The following is a 17,922-nucleotide window of genomic DNA, read 5'->3' as shown; positions in this document are numbered from 1 at the left end:
ATATTTCAGTAGTGTTTGGTTGTGGTTTACCTTGTCACAGTTACATTTTCTTGATTTTTCAAAGTTCATTTTGAATTTCTTTCGTTGAAATGCACGAGTTGGAATATTTCACTAGTGTATGGTTGTGGTTTAACGTGTCACATGTACACACAAGTATACACATGTACACAAATGTGCTGATCATGAGCTCTCATGATAAGTTAACCTAACCCTGTCCAGTGAGTATGGTTCGGTTAGACTAGAGTCAGCGAGGTTAGATTAGACTAGGTTAGGTTAGCCTACGTACGCTTCTCTTAGGTTAGCTTAGGTTAGGTGAGAGACATGCGAAAAGTTAGGTGTATGATTAGGTTAGGTAAGGTTAGATTAGGGTGGGGTAGGTTAGGTTAGGTTAGGGTAGGTTACGCGCGTACGTAGGCTAACCTAGCCTAACCTAACTAAACCAACCCTAGCCTAATCTAACCTAACCTAACCTAATCATACACCTAACTTTTCGCATGTCACTCACCTAACCTATGCTAACCTAAGTGACGCGTACGTAGACTAACCTAACATAGTCTAATCCTAAGCTCACTGAATCTACTCTAACATAACCCGACTCAACGGACAGTGGTATGTTAACTTATCATGAACGCTCAGGATAAGCACATGTGTGTACATGTGTATACATGAGTGTATATTTGACAATTTACACCACCACAGTACACTAGCGAAATATTCCAACTTTTTCATGACAACTAAAGACATTCAAAATTGAACTATGAAAAATAAAGAAAATGTCAATGTGACAATGTAAATAAAGACCAAACGCTTCTGAAAATATAAAACTGTTTAAATTAATAGAAATAAATTCAGAATAATTTTTTAAGTATAGATACAATTTACCTTTGACATGTTAAACCACACCAACCCACTACTGAAATAGACAAGCACTTTCAATACAATTAAATAAATTAAAATTTAATTTTAAAAATCTATATAATGTTAACTTTACATTTTAATACATACCAACAACCTGCTTAAATATTAAAACTATTGAAATTAAAATAACTAAATTAACAATGAAATATTAAAAATAATGAAAATGTAACTGTGATAATTTAAACAATCACACGACACAATTTAAATATACCATCTCATGAATTAAATATAAATAAATACAACAGATATTTGAAAAAAAAATAAAATTTAGCAGTTACAATGTAACAAAACTCAAAACACTACTTAAATAATAAAACTTTTGCTTTTCAGCGAAATAAATAAAAACTTAGCTTTGAAAAATCTAGAAATGTAGATTTGACACTGTAAACCACGTTCAAACACTCCTGAATTATTACAACTCTTGCATTTCAAATAAGTAAATTCAAAATGAAATTTGAAAAAACAAGAAAATTTAACTATGACATTGTCACACACTACAACACACGACTGAAATATACCAAATATTTATTGTCAACTAAATAAATTAAAAATGAACAGTTAAAAATAAGGAGAATGTAACTTTGACATTTTAAAAAAAAACAAGTAACTTTTTAAATCAACAGATTAAATCATTTAAACGTAATAAAATAAAAATTAAAATTTTAAAAAAACATAAAAATTAACTGTTTCAATTAAAACAATGCAAAGACACAAATTAAATAGACAATATCTAGAATTACAACTTAATAAATTAATATTAAAATTGTAAAAATCATTAAAATTTAATTGTGACATTGTAAACAAAAAGTAAACACTAATGAAATATTCCAACTCTTGCTTTTCAAACAAAGAAAAACAAAATTACCATAGAAAAATACTGAAAATCAACCACTCAAAATCTAAACCACCACCACACACTACTGAATTATTTAAACTCTTGAATTTCAATTAAAGAAAATAAAAATTAACTTTTAAGAATCAATAAAATGTAACTTTGACAAGTTAAAACAAAACAACCCTCTACTGAAATATTACAACTGTTGCATTTCGACTAAAGACATTCAAATGAACTTAGAAAAATCAAGAAAATGTAAATGTGACAAGTTAAACAAAAACCAAACTCTACTTAAATATTCCAACTCTTGCATTTCAACGAAAGAAATTCAAAATGAACTTTGAAAAATCAAGAAAATGTAACTGTGACAGGTTAAACCACGATCATACACTTCTTAAATAGTTCAACTCTTGCATTTCAACGAATTAAATTCAAAATGAACTTTTAAAAATAATGAAAATTTAAATTTGACATGTTAAACCATAACCTAACACCTCTGAAATAATCCAACTCTTGCATTTCAATGTATGAAATTCAAAATAAACATTGAAACATATATAAAATGTAAGTACGATAAGTTAAACAACAACCAAACACTAATGAAATATTCCAACTCTTGCATTTCAATGAAAGAAATTCAAAATGATCTTTGAAGAATCAAGAAAATGTAACTGTGACATGGTAAACCACAATCATACACTATTGAAATATTCCAACTCTTAGTTTTCAATGAAATAAATTAAAGTTGAAAATGTAAAAATAATTTAAATGTACCTTTGATTTGGTAACCCAGAGGAAAAAATTTGTGAAATATTCCAACTCTTGCATTTCAACGAAATAAAATCAAATGAACTTTGAATAATCATGAAAAAGTAACTTTGACAAGGTAACCCAAAACCAAACACTACTGACATATTCCAACTCTTGCATTTCAATGAAATAAATTCAAACTGACCTTTGAAAAATCAAGAAAATGTAACTGTGACAAGGTAATCCACAACCAAACACTACTGAAATAGTCCAACTCTTGCATTTCAACGAAAGAAATTCAAAATGAAATTTGAAAAATCAAGAACATGTAACTGTTACAAGGTATACCTGAATCAACCACTTCTTAAATACTCCAAATCTATCATTTAAAAGAAATATAATATAAATGATCCTTGACAAAACACTAATATGTAAATGGGACACGGTCAATCACGACCAAACACTACTGAAATATTCCAACTCTTGCATTTCAAAGAAAGAAATTCAAAATGAACTTTGAAAAAACACGAAAATTTAACTGTGAAAACGTAAACCACGACCAAACACTAATGAAATAGTCAAACTCTTGCATTTCAAAGAAAGAAATTCAAAATTGAATTTTATAAATCAAGAAAATGTAACTGTGACAATGGAAACCACGACCAAACACTACTGAAATATTCCAACTCTTGCATTTCAACGAAAGAAATTCAAATGAACTTTGAAAAATCAAGAAAATGTAACTGTGACATGGTAAACCACAAAAACACACTACTGAAATATTCCAACTCTTGCATTTCAACGAAAGAAATTCAAAATGAACTTTGAAAAATCAAGAAAATGTAACTGTGACAATGGAAACCGCACCCAAACAATCGTGAAATATTCAAGCTCTTGCATTTCATAGAAAGAAATTAAAAATGAACTTTGAAAAATCAAGTGAATGTAACTGTGACAAGGTAAACCGAAACCAAACACTAGTGAAATATTCCAACTCTTGCATTTCAATGAAAGAAATTCAAAATGAACTTTTAATAAGTAAGTTAATGTAACTTTGACAAGGTAAACCACAACCAAACACTAGTGAGATATTCCAACTCTTTCATTTCAAAGAGAGAAATTCAAAATTAACTATTAAAAATGAATGGAATTTAACTTTGACATTGTAAACCGCAACCAAACACTACCGAAATATTCCAACACTTGCATTTCATAGAATGAAATTCAAAAAGACCAATCAAAAATCATGAAAATTAAGGTGAGACTATGTGAAAAGCAGCAAAACACTACTGAAAAATTCAGACTCTTTCATTTAAATGAAATAAATTAAAAATAAACTTTGAAAAAAATCAGGAAAATGTAACTGTGACATGGTAAACCACAACCAAACACTAGTGAAATATTCAAACTCTTGCATTTCAATTAAAGAAATTCAAAATAAAATTTGAAAAATAATGAAAATGTAACTGTGACAAGTTAAACCCCAACAAAACACTAGTGAAATATTCCAACTCTTTCATTTCAAAGAAAGAAATTAAAAATGAACTTTGAAAAATTAATTGAATTTAAAATTGACAATTTACACCTCAACCAAACCAAAATTAAATATTCCAACTATTTCTTTACTAATAAATAAATAAAATTTTAAATTTTGAAAAATTAAGGGAATGTAACTGTGACAAGGTAAACCCCGACAAAACACGACTTAAATAATCCAACTCTTGCAATTCAATGTAAGAAATTCAAATGAACTTTGAAAAATCAAGAAAATGTAACTGTGACAAGGTCACTCGCAACCAAAAACTTGTGAAATATTCCAACTCTTTCATTTCAATGAAAGAAATTCAAATGACCTTTGAAAAATTAAGGGACTGTAACTGTGACAAGGTAAACCACACCCAAACACTAGTGAAATATACCAACTCTTGCATTTCAACGAAAGAAATTCAAAATGACCTTTGACAAATTATGAGAATGTAACTGTGACAAGGTAAACCACGACAAAACACTACTGAAATAATCCAACTCTTGCATTTCAATGAAAGAAATTCAAAATGAACTTTGAAAAATCAAGAAAATGTAACTGTGACAAGGTAAACCACGACCAAACACTATTGAAATATTCCAACTCTTTCATTTCAACTAAAGAAATTCAAAATTAACTTTGAAAAATTAAGGGAATGTAACTGTGACATGGTAAACCACAACCAAACACTAGTGAAATATTCCAACTCTTGCATTTCAACGAAAGAAATTCAAAATGAACTTTTAAAAATTAAGGGAATGTAACTGTGACAAGGTAAACCTCAAGCAAACACTACTGAAATATTCCAACTCTTGCATTTCAACGAAAGAAATTCAAAATGAACTTTGAAAAATCAAGAAAATGTAACTGTGACAAGGTAAACCACAACCAAACACTACTGAAATATTCCAACTCTTGCATTTCAATGAAAGAAATTCAAAATGATCTTTGAAAAATCAATAAAAAGTAACTGTGACAAGGTAAACAGCAACCAAAAACTAGTGAAATATTCCAACTCTTGCATTTAAACGAAAGAAATTCAAAATGGACTATCAAAAATTAAGGGAATGTAACTGTGACATGGTAAACAGCAACCAAACACTACTGAAATATTCCAACTCTTGCATTTCAACGAAAGAAATTCGAAATGGACTATCAAAAATTAAGGGAATGTAACTGTGACAGGGTAAACTACAACATCACACTAGTGAAATATTCCAACTCTTGCATTTCAACGAAAGAAATTCAAAATGAACTTTGAAAAATTAAGGGAATGTAACTGTGACATGGTAAACTACAACATCACACTACTGAAATATTCCAACTCTTGCATTTCAACAAAAGAAATTCAAAATGAACTTTGAAAAATCAAGAAAATGTAACTGTGACAAGGTAAACCACAACCAAACACTACTGAAATATTCCAACTCTTGCATTTCAATGAAAGAAATTCAAAATGAACTTTGAAAAAATCAGACCTTTGGAGGGGGGAGGGGCCGGGGGCAGGGGGTCGTTCTGTGTCTCAATGCACAAAAAAAGTATAAAAAATGGGGAGGGAATGGGGGGTGGGAGAGGGGAGGAGGAGAAAGAGGGAGGAGGAGGAGGAGGAGGTGGGAGGAGGTGGGAGGAGGAGGAGGAAGGAGGTGGGAGGAGGAGGAGGAGGGAGGAGGAGGAGGAGGAGGGAGGATGAGGAGGAGGGAGGAGGAGGAGGTGGGAGGAGGAGGAGGGGGGCCGGGGGAGGGCCTTTGGGGCACAGGGAGGGCCTTTGGGGCACAGGGAGGGCCTTTGGGTGTCTGGGTGACATTTGGGGACCGGTGGATGGCCTTTGGGACCCCGTTGGTCCTTTGGGAGCTCGATGGGCCTTTGGGGGGCCCGGGGATGGCCGTTGAGGGTCTGGGGTGGGCCTTTGGAGGCGCCGGTGGCCCTTTGGGAGCTTGGGGGACCTTTGAGTGTCCGGGGGGCAGTTGGGGGCCTGGGGGACATTTGGGGACCGGTGGCGGGCCTTTGGGAGCCCGGTGGCCCTTGGAGGACCGGGGGCTTCCTTCGGGGTGGGGGTATGAGGATTGGAATCCTTTGGGGTTGGGTTAGAGGACCTCACAACACTGTTCAAATGGAACTTGTGTATTATAACGACCACACTCAAAACCTCTTCTAAAACCCTTTCTAAAATCTTCTTTCAAAATGTCTCTAACGGTTTCGCCGAAATAATCCCATAAAATGGATAAAACCGTTTCGCCCAAATAATCCCTAAACGTAATTTCAGCGTGTTCCTTTTGTATGTCATCTGTGCGCTAACGCATTTCAAATTTCTAGGAAACCCTTTCCTACGTTAATCTCTTCATCTCATAAATTTTCCTAGCTAAACTATTAGGGTTTCGTTAGAATATCAATTTACCTCTCCGACTTAAAGCTCCGTGAAGCCGTATTTAAAAATAGAATTTCTATCTCTTTAGACTCCCGCATAATTCCAAGATAACAAGTGATGTCAATTATGATTCCTGACACTAAAGATCAATGAAGCCCTATTTGAAAATAGAATATTAATTTTTCTCTCTGTCCTAAAGAACGTTTATCCCTCAGACCTAAGATTAAAGAAGCTTTTATGTTTTCTAATTCTCCCCTTCGTGAATCAATAATTTCCCCGAGCGATTATGTAAATCAAGTTCACAGGTGCTATTTCTCAGGTTAAGCTAACCAAACAACAATGAAGCCATGTTTGTTTCTTAATGTCCCCTTCGTGAATCAATAATTCCCCAATCGATTATGTAAATCATCCCTCATGTCATTCGCACGTGGCCAAACAACAACAGATCGATTGACCTTGACACACCCACCCCGATTAGACCCGATCGATAATCCTTGAATAAATTATGTCCCCCATCGATTATGTAAATAACCCCTCATGTCATTCGCACGTGGCCAAACAACAACAGATCGATTGACCTTGACCCCCATTAGACTCGATCGATAATCCTTGAATAAATTATGTCCCCTATCGATTATGTAAATCACCCCTCGTGTCATTCGCACGACATGAATTGCTGTTGTCATCCTTAAATGTGACAAAGTTCCTGTTTTTCAAATTCTCACTGACAAAAACCATAAAACAGACATAAATGTGAGAAAATTCATGTTTTTCAAATTCTCACTGACAAAAACCATAAAACATCCATAATTTGATGTTGACATCCGAGAAAAACATCAAATAAATCGAACAACACACATATCCATCCATGAAAACAACCATAAATGTGACAAAATTCATGGTTTTTCAAGTGAGAAAATTCCTGTTTTTTCATTCTCACTGAGAAAACCATAAACCACGTGGTTCGTACGGGAGTATAAGACCCCTCTCTACTGGATATTCTATTCTTAGAAAATCTCGCTTGGAATACATTAAAACACACTTTACAAAATGATTTTTTACAAAACATTTACTTTAGATACCTACTTTAGTATTTTGCTAAATTTTTATTCTCTTACTTTTTGACACAAGATATGCTCAAAAATTGAAAATTTCCTACTTTGTTGTGTACATTTCTTAAACTATTGTAATTTCAATTAACCTCGATAAATCCCATTAGTAAAAGTATGTTGAAGAAGTAGCATACGTAGAAGGTTTGAACATTATAATATTCGTGGAAAAAAATAAGAAAATTTTCTGGAAATTTCGAACATTCACTGGTCCTCTTTTATAAAATTGGCAGCTAATGGAAAAAAGATGAAGGGCCTCGACAGCCTGGTATTCGTAATAGTCCCATGATCCAGGTCTTTATTTTCTTGAATTGGCCTGCCAATTAACTTAACCTCTAATTTAATAGGCTCCTAGTATTCTGGCTTTAGTTCCATGGTCCATAGCCGAGTTTGTTTTCTTGGCAACAAATTTGAAATGCTTTATCGTCAATAATTTTCATGTTGTTTAGATGGAAAAGAATGTTTGACAGATCTTGTCGGTTTTCTGGTGTTTTAATTGTCAGTTTAAATTATTTAAATTTTATACGCTTTCCAAGAATTCCGTTGGCTGATTTATGTTAGAATTGTTAATCTAGGGATTAATCTTTTTGTTTCATTTTTACGTTAAATGTGGTATATTTTATTGCCACTCTTCTACTCAAATGTCTGCACGTTCTTCTTAGAGCTTATTTGCAATTTCTAGTCCAATGGTCGTATGGTAAATTTTAAAGTTCATCGATTTAGCAATTTTCGTAGATCTGACTCGAATACTGTTTGTGATATCTATGAATCGGTCTGGTTTCATAAACGGCATTCAAGTCTAGCCTTAAAACGTTGTCGAATAGGTGTCAGTAATATTGCTCGTGTAGGGGTTATTCTGACGATACCCCACTTTTTAAGTGGACGTAAGTTTGCTTATATATTTCTTGGATTTTGCTTAAATACATATTTCTTTATTTTAGTACAATCTAAGTTATTTTCAAATAATATTTGATATAAATGTCTAATACATCATTTGGATAAACAGTATCCAAGCTAAGTTTTCAAAAATTACTAAAATACTGTCAATACAATTTAAACCTACTTTTCTTAGTTTTAATACAATTTGAATTAATTTAACTGAGTGCCTTTTTTTTATTTCAAACACATCTCTCATAAACGATATCCATCCTAGATTTTCACAAATTACCGAATTGCTGCCAATAGTATTGGAAGTGTTGGGGTTGCTTTGACGATCCTCTAATTTTTAATGGACGGAAGTTTGCTTTTTCGTCTGTTATTTTTTGTACTTTTTTTCAGAAAATTTAAAGTACGTATTTCTTAATTCCATTGTCAAATTAGTTAATATTGATATTTAAACTAATGTTAATTATATCTTTCATAACGGTATCCCAGCTAGATCCTCTCAAACTGCCGAATTGATGTCGATAATATTGCTAGTGTAGTGTTGTTTTGACGAATCTCTATTATTAAATGGAGTTGTCTTATCACGATTTTTCTTTATAATTTTTTTTTCGGAATTTTTAAATGCATTTTTCTTAAAGAACAAATTCTTGAATAAAGGAAAATATTGTCAATAGACTGAACGGTGCTTGGGTTGTTAATCATTGTCTCAATCCAGGCTCTGAGGGTGTTTTGAATCTCTTTTTTTAATCCCGCCTTCACTTCTCTCAGTGACGAAAACTTTTTGTATTCCATACAAAAAAAAAAAACCATAAAAAAATGACTTTCCCGTAATAAAAGGTGTCCTCCAACCACAGAAAGACCTTGTTATGTTGGCCATTCTACCATTTCAAAATTTTTCCAGATGGTGATCCGTCAGGTCTCCCGCACCAAAAGTTGAAACCATTTTATCCCAAAAAGGAGAATAATAAAAAATAATAATTATAAAAAAAACAATGAACTTAATTAATGAAAATAGCAACAAAAAGCTTCCGTCATTTTAACTTTCTTTCACACTAGTAATATATACAAAATCAAAAATATGAAAGAAAGTTATAATGATAACACATTCTAAATTTACCATGCAGCTTTTCTCTATAAACTCTTCGGCTGTTATTTAGATAACAAAAAAACCAACCTTTTTAACGTCATGAACAAAAACAACACTGGCAACACTGTTTTACTTATTTAAACTCTCTCGTACATGATTTACACCATTTTATAAACTCATATTCCAATCAAGTCTTCTACAACAGAGTCCATCCACTCAATATCCACTTTTCGTTCTCACCTATACACACTATCTCCTACAATCAAAATTAAACCTTCTTAACTCAATATTTACTATTTGATTTCTTCTTTTCCAAATATACTCACACAATTTCATCACTATTAACACACCAGCTCCCTCTCTTGTCTCACTTCCCGGAATTACTACATTCAATTTAATTAACCTTATCTTATCGTCCACAGAGTTCAAAAACATTCCACGGTCGCTAAAAACCTAGAACATTTATTTTCAATTTCATAATTATGTTAACACTCGAAACGTTCATGCTTAAGGTCATTTGTCACCGTCTCGTCACACAGCTTGTACTTTGGGCATTCTGCTTGTGTAAAACGGTGCACTCAGTCTTGATACGGCATTATGTCATGAATAAACATAAGCGTAAATTCTTTCATAAAATTACTAGCTGGTACACTGTGCATTTTCTTAAACAACAAGTTAAAATTTACTTAGAAAAGTTAACATTTATAAGTGAAAATTAAAATTTACAAGTTAAAATTTGCGACAATCTTTTCACATAAAAATTCACTTTCTATTGCTTTTTCTTTAAATATACATCCACCATCTTTTTCCTTTCAGTATTTTTTGTTCCATCACTCAGCCCCCCCCCCCCACCCCTAAGTTCTTCATCTTTCAAACGCGTCATGTCATCTCCCGAAACTTCTCTGGTACTTCACTGATCATTTTCTGTTTTACATGTTCATCATCTTTGGTATTTATCACCTTCTCCAGCTTTCCCCTCCATTGGAAAAGCATACGTGTTTACGTGCGCCACTTGCTGAGACATTGACAAAAAAGATGCTCTGTCATGAGTTATCAACAAACCTTAAACTTGTTTGCACATGCTGCTCCCACAAATTGTTCGAAACGACCATTCTCTCAAAAAGTGCACCCAAAACTTTCACTGACTCGGTCTCCTCAACCCAAACACTATCTAAATCTGTATCCTTTCCTATATTAAGCAACTGGCTTTTTTCCTCTCATACCAGCTGAGGCCTCTGATAACATACAAAAGGTCAGCCGCATTCCCAGGTAGAAATGATCCACCATCTACAAAGGACAATAGCCTTAGGGAAATACTTGGAGTTATAGATATATCCTGGATTCGCCGTTCCAGGCACCGTAATATTAGATCGATTTAGAGTTCGAATAAACACGGGGCGCTAGGATTGTCGTACCCCACTTCCCTTTTCAAGCTTCAGTTTCCCACTTGTGTAACCATTAACATTTTACCACCGCCGTAGGATTCTTGTATAAATTGGCGTGCCATTTCACAAATTGCTGATCAAAGCCGAAAGTCCCCTTCATTAGAGTCCACAATATCACTCTTTTAACTGAGTCGCATGCTTTGACCACATCCAAACACAATAAAAAGCAAGTACGAAAAACTCCTTGTTTTTTCCAGGATCTTCATCTCTACGCACCAACACGTACGCTCCCAACTGCGCACCTTCTTTCCTCAAATACCTCCAAATTGATGTCCTACTAAGATTCCATGTATCATCTTTTCCCTTCTCTTAGTTAATAGTTTTAGTGTTATTCTGTAATTACTATTTGAAACTAAAATAGGCCTCTAGTTTTACAAATTCATGTTTTTGCCTCCTTTAAAAAGAAGAGCCATCATCCCCACATCATCCTCTGGATAAACCTTGTTCAGCGTAGTTTCTCACCACTAGGGTATCATGGTCACCATTTCCCGAAAAGAACTCCTAATAAAGTTTGTATCCAAGTCCATCAACACTAGGTGACTTGCCATCTTTCGTTCCTCTTATCATTTTTTCAACTTCCAACACTTAATTTTTTTCAGGTTTTTCTTCGATAGCAGCAACTTATTCTATTCGTTCTGTACTTTCCTAGTTGGTTTAAACGCTGCCAAGAAATCTATTTCGCAATTTTGTTCTTGTCGCGACAATCTGTAAATTTGCTTATAAGAATCTTCCAACTAATCGTTTTATCTCTTCTTTATTTTTAACAATTTTCCCTTGCCTATTTCTTAATCTCCTAATTCTGTTATTTTCTCTTTTATTTTTTGCCTTAGTTTTTATTGCTAGATAAGCTTGTTTTGCGTTCTCTTCTTAAGCCATTTTATTTTTTAGTTTACACAACTCGAGATTTTTTTCGTCAATCTTTCGCATTTCATCTTTAATCTTTTTAAACTCGTACCGAACCACCGTTCCCTTGTCGATTTCTTCCTTCTACTGGTTTAATATTTTGGAGAGATGGCTTTAATATGCCTTACTTTTCCTCATTGATTCTCTTTCCCAGTTTTGGACATAATCTTTTGCTTTTTCTAAAATTGTACGGGCTTTGTTTGGTCTGTAGAATCTTGCATCCAAATTCCAATACTATCTCTGAGTTTCTCTTTCAGGAGTCTTTTTATTGTTGAAGGATTCAGTTTTCAGTAGTTCTTTACGAATGATCCTTGGTTTGCGATAATTCCTATATCTACTATAAGAGCAGTGTGGTCAGAGAAAGATACGAGTTCGTTCTGTAATAGGATTTGTGTCACATATATCTGGCCTATTCGACTTGATCCCCGACTATACATTCGAGTAAACTACTACTATTACTACTACTACTGCTAACAACTCACCGCAGCACCAAGCCGCCTGAGGCCAACACAGCTACGCCCGCTCCTCCTTCACCCCAATCTATTCAAAGCCGCCCTTTTTACATCCGCCCACGAAGTTCCCATTTCCTTTAAATCTTTCTTTATGACGTCCTTCCATCCCAGACGGGGACGACCTGCTTTCCGTTTAGCCCTAGATGGTTGGCCTTAAAGAACAATCTTAGGCAATCTGTCATCCTTCATCCGCACAACGTGTCCTAGCCACCTCAACCTTTCTTTCATTATAGTCCTAGAGAGCGGTATTGAGCCACTTTTTTCGTATAGCCAATTGTTTGAAATACGGTCAGTCAGCCGGGTACCCAGAACAATCCTTAAGCAATTTCTCTGGAAAACATCTATCAAATCTTCATCCGCTTTTCGGAGTGTCCATGCTTCAGAGCCATATTTGACCACTGTCATCACTGTAGCTTCTAGTATTCTAATCTTGGTTTGCAGACTTATGTTCCTATTCTTCCAAACTTTTTTTTTCATGTGAAAAAACACCCTGAGCCTTGGCTATTCTATTTTTAACATCTTCACTGCTCCCACCATCTTTACTATCCATTCGAGTAAACCCGGATGCTTTCTCAAAATGTGCCCACACGTCTTTTAAATTTCAAGCACTTATCACCACCTTTAAACCTTCACTAATTCTTCGTTTTGCTATTTTATCATTCGTTCCTAAACCATCTAAAACTACCCAATTAAAATCACCCAACGTTACCAAATTTTTTGCACAAAGAAGCCTTGGTAATTTTTTCAGGAACCTTGTTGTAAGTTATGCCCTGTGGGCATATAAGGTTGTTATAGAAAACATGGTCATATAAACTTCGGAGGGGGCTCGTTGGATTGGTAATCAGACGCTCTAGTGCTTTTTTAAGAGTTGGAGTAAAATACTGGGGAATATGTATGTGTGGATCCTTAGATGAGAGCGTATATCACTTGATGTGTGAATTTGAGGAGCTGAGTGATTGGAGACTTGAAGTGTTTGGTAGGGAGGATTATAATTTTGAGTGGTTGGTGAGAGTGTGTGCGTATGTTTGTTTTATGGGTATCAAAAGCTTGGCACGATTCCTTCGTCTCGCGATGAATCATAGAAGTAGATTTCTGTAGGATTATGTTAGGATTTGTGCAATTTCTTTGTAATTGTTCTTCGTTTATATTTTTTAACATGGCCTATTGGCTTTTAGCGCAAATAAATTCTATTCTAGTATATTTAAGTTTTTTATTAAATTCTTACTGTAAATGCATAAAAACAAAGTTTTTCTTACTGAAGTAAACAGCAAAACTTAAAGTTAAAATGACCAAAAACTATTGATTCTCAGTCTATTAATATTATTAGCAACTCACCGCAGCGTCAAGCCGCCTGAGGCCAACACAGCTGTACACGCTCCTCCTCCATCCTAATCTATTCAAAGCCTCCCTCTTTATATCTTCCTAAGAAGTTCCTATTTTTCTTAAATCTTTCTTTACATCCTCCCACCCCAACCGCGGACGACCTGCTTTCCGTTTAGCCTATGCAACATATATAGGTTCTCAGTCTATGCAACATATATCTATAAAACTGACTCAAATAAACCAACTTGCAATAACTCCTTATGTTTGTAGAATTAAACAAAACTAGGGCTTAACGGAAAACAGTAAACTCGCGCAAAAAAAAACAGGATTTTCATATCGGAGACACCAAAAAGCGATTTCTTCGTCTATAGTGTGGAGGATCTCAAATCATGACGCAAATTTCTGAATTTAAATACTTTTCACACTATGCACGTGATTTTCGTAATTTAATTTAAGTCGTTAAGTAAGTTGAGAGGAAATCAGTCCGGACTTGTTCCAAGATAAGAACGGGGCCTCAGTTGGTGATAAGGAAAAGTGCTCAGTAGAAATGGATAGAACAATTTGAGAATGTAGCAGACTCTGACAGAGTTATAGGAAACGATATAGAAAAGAATGAAATTTTTGTGCAATCTGGATTTTATTTCCTCTTCTTTCTTCAATTTTGCGGCATCGTTGGATTTTGTCAGTTTTGCATTTGAATTTTTCGAATTTATTTATTTTTAATTTCTTCTTTGGCAGAATCGTGCTCGGATTAACGTTAAGCGTCGACCCATGAGTAGAAAAAGCCGCATTGAAGCAGCCCGGAAATCTGCGATATTCAGTGATCTTGAGCCACAACTACAAGAAGAAAAAGATGGAGATACAAAAAATCAGGAAATATTGTCTGAAGAGGCGGGACCAAGCATTGACACTGAAAAGAAATCGGAAGCCATAACTGCTGACACCTGTGATAGTAAAAAGCTAGAGCTACAGGAGGCTCAGAGTGATGATAGTGATGAAGACCTTTTTAAGACTCCCTTAAAGGCAACGACCCCTCAGAGTCAGGTGGGTTCTGATGTCGAATCTGATGGTTCAGATTTGTTTGAGTGAATTGTGCCATAACGTAATCATACTATTGCAATTTTATTGTTTTGTTTTTTGTTTTTTTATTATTTGTTATTATAACTTTTGTTTCTTTAATAATGGAACGAGTAGCCTTAATGTAACATTAATTAATAAGCGTTATGTAAGCGTTAATGTAGTATTAATGTTTAATTGTAACGTTAAACATTAATTGACATTCAAGAAATAAAGATTAATTATTATTGGCGGGTGTCAAATCTTTTAATGTAATTTTGTTTGTTATTTTTGCAAAGTATACTGTGAAGTGGTTAAGTTTTTTAGCCATAATTGTTGCAATGCTATAAATATTCCTTCAGATCAATAGCACATATCAAAATATTTGAAGTAAGCCTACACAAAAACTTCTTATGGAAGAAAAATTTCAAATCGCAATATTTTTCGTAGTCTTTCAACATAAGGACGTCAATATGAATAATGCCAGTTCTTGTTTTAAACAAAATTTGAATTTGGTTGATTCACCAAACAAAATCAACTATATAATTTCTATTTTGGATATTTACTTTGGTTGGCAATTGGGTAATGCAAAGGGTCGTATACACGTGTAGATTAAAGTGCAATCTGCTATCGATAATAACTGAAAGACATACGCTGAGGCAAAAACTTGTTATAGGTCACTTAGCCGCAGTAATTCGCGGCTAATTAGCCGCAGTAATTTTTTACTGCGGCCAATTAGTCGCAGTAATTTTTTTCAAGCAATGCCAAAAAAATTTTAACTTAAAATTTCTTTATTAAACTTCAAAGACTTTAAAAACGTCTTTTTTAAATTGTGATATACAGCCTACTCCCTCAAACCAAACTATTAATTTGCTCTTAATTTGCTATAATTTGCTCTATGATGATCTTAATTTGCTCCTATCGAATTTTGTTCATAAGATGTTTGGAAGCTTCTGTTATTTTCCAAAATGTTTTACATCATCACTTTCCCTCATAGAAAGAATTAAAGTGTTTGATGTCAAAATTATTATTGTAATATCTTGAATAGCCCCCCCCCCCCCCAAAAAAAAATCTTTGTCTGGCAGAATAGTCCTCAACAACAATGTAAGAACCATTATACAAAGAATTAGATATGTAATCTAAATAGCTATTTAATTACAAATTGAATAGCTAAGTTCATTGGTTACCTAATTAAGAATTGAATAAAGCAAAATTAAGGAAGGATAAATTTAGCAATTATCAGTGACAAGGGACTCCAATTAAGAATAATCCAGAAAAAAAGGGCCAGGAAATTTTTTTAAGTTGCTTTCACATTAATATAATAATAATATAAATTTATTACCCACAAAAAGCAAGAAACAAAATGTGGAGTACAACAAAAAATGAAAAGAAAAGAAAGTAAAAAACAAAAATTACTTCAAATACTGTAAGCAAGAAAGTTAATTAACGAAAACAATGCAAAATAAAGTCATAAACATTTATTTGAAAGCCTAGTAATACAAAGATTAAATAGTTAAATTGAATAATTATTTAATGAAGAGTCATCTTTTGTAAAATTATGTTGTGTAGTGTAACACTTTACGAGTTGCAGCTACCAAATTAAAAACATAAATGGATACGCACTGGTTATTTAAGACACGCTCGCTTGTGTCGGGCCTGTTGGCATACTTGCAGTATTCTAAAAATTAAATTTCTATTAAAGAATGTGGTCAATCAACTTAAAAGAAAAATCCAACAAGATTACGAACAATCAATATAGGATCCTTGGGTTGTCCTCAAAATTGAAGTTGCAGGTTGTATACTGTAGTGCAGAGATCTTGGATTTGGAGGAAAAAAGAAATCTATTTTGAAAAGGCCCAATATTCTGAAAGGAGGGGAAGCTCGAATTCGGAAAGGGGCAAACAAGAACAGGTACAATAGTATGAAAAATATTATCAATAGAAAGCCTAAAGATTTGTCCAAAGGTCTCCCTGGTGGTACCATATTTAGGGAAGAGGAAAGAGGGCATCAGAGAAACGCATGGTAATTGCACCTGAATAATATAGATTTATTTAGAAAAATTTGCAACATTGTAACGTTTTCGGATTCATTAGACAAGAAATCTTGAAAAAATGAAATTGACTAATTAGGTTTAATTTTAGTTAACAAAAACACCTAACGTACATTTCGGTAAAAGAATATCTCCTGGAATGGTTTTTAGTTGAAACGACGATTTGCCGCCCTATGCGCCATAGATGGCTCTGGAGGATCTATATCCTATCCCTGGTGCTTTCCCCTAATCCTCTAAGAAACCTCCAAGGAAAAGGAATAGCTCTAAGCACTTCGGTAGAAAAAAGAAAGAGAGATAAAACGGAATAAATTAAATATACTATATTTGTGTCCGTGCGTAGGGGGAGAGGTAGGAACAACCTGGGTATTATTCGGGTTGGAAAGTTATATAAGAATGAGTTAGAATGCTATAAGCTCTCTTTTCTGAAAAAGTTTCAGCATATTAGACAAGTTTCTAATGTTGGAATGTTCTTTTGTAATCCTGGTACTAAATCTAATAATCGTCAGTGACACTTAAAGGTCATACCTGACCTTTTTGAACTTCTAAATAATTAACAAAAGCTGTTTGCTCTCAAAGAGAGGACAAGCAGAGCAACGCATGTCCCAGTCAAACTTTATTACTCCTGACTGACATGGCTCTACGGTTCCTGCTTCTGAGAACAGCTCAGCAATGGTTTTTAGACATGGGAGTTTCAAGTATGGAAATTTCAGATATGATATTTAGCTGTGACAGTGATGATATTTTTTGCTGTGACAATTTAACCTGTGTTTGAAGCTACACTGCTTACATACCTCATGCCAATGCACGCCTTTCCTTTCAAATTTTGTTTACCAGTCTTGTCTTATTATTTCCCCTTTATTTTTGAATTTAAAAAAAAAAAAAAAATCTCCAAAACCAAACAAAAAAGAACAAGAAAGTCCATAGAATTTTGGGTTTTCGCATAATATGGTGTAGAAGTGCTTTCTTATTTTTCGCTTCTTTTTCGTTATTTTTATTAGTCTTTTATCGTTTTTATTTTCGATTTCTCTGTGGCCAGAAATCAAGGAAGAACTTCCTTTTTCATTGAAAAGAGTGCCCCAACTATTCTTTTAGAAATTAGATAGTTGTTTTCTTATTGACGACATTCCTTGTTTTGATTCTTTTTGTGTTTTTGTGACCT

General features: G+C 33.9%; 1 protein-coding gene across 1 annotated transcript in view; it reads left to right on the top strand.

The window, feature by feature from the left end:
- The window catches only part of LOC148949287 (uncharacterized), a 153,340-nt gene extending 135,690 nt beyond the window's left edge, over positions 1-17,650 (top strand). The window contains exon 10 of the mRNA XM_089093319.1: positions 14,396-17,650. Coding sequence (XP_088949445.1) covers positions 14,396-14,746 — 351 coding nt within the window. The 3' untranslated portion in view covers positions 14,747-17,650. The remainder of the gene's footprint in view (positions 1-14,395) is intronic.
- The last annotated feature ends 272 nt before the right edge of the window (positions 17,651-17,922 follow it).

Source organism: Artemia sp. Qi Xiang Cuo, chromosome 8 (assembly GCF_049724085.1).
Source record: "Artemia sp. Qi Xiang Cuo chromosome 8, ASM4972408v1, whole genome shotgun sequence".
NCBI lineage: Eukaryota > Metazoa > Arthropoda > Branchiopoda > Anostraca > Artemiidae > Artemia > Artemia sp. Qi Xiang Cuo.
This window is presented reverse-complemented; position numbering and strand designations above follow the sequence as displayed.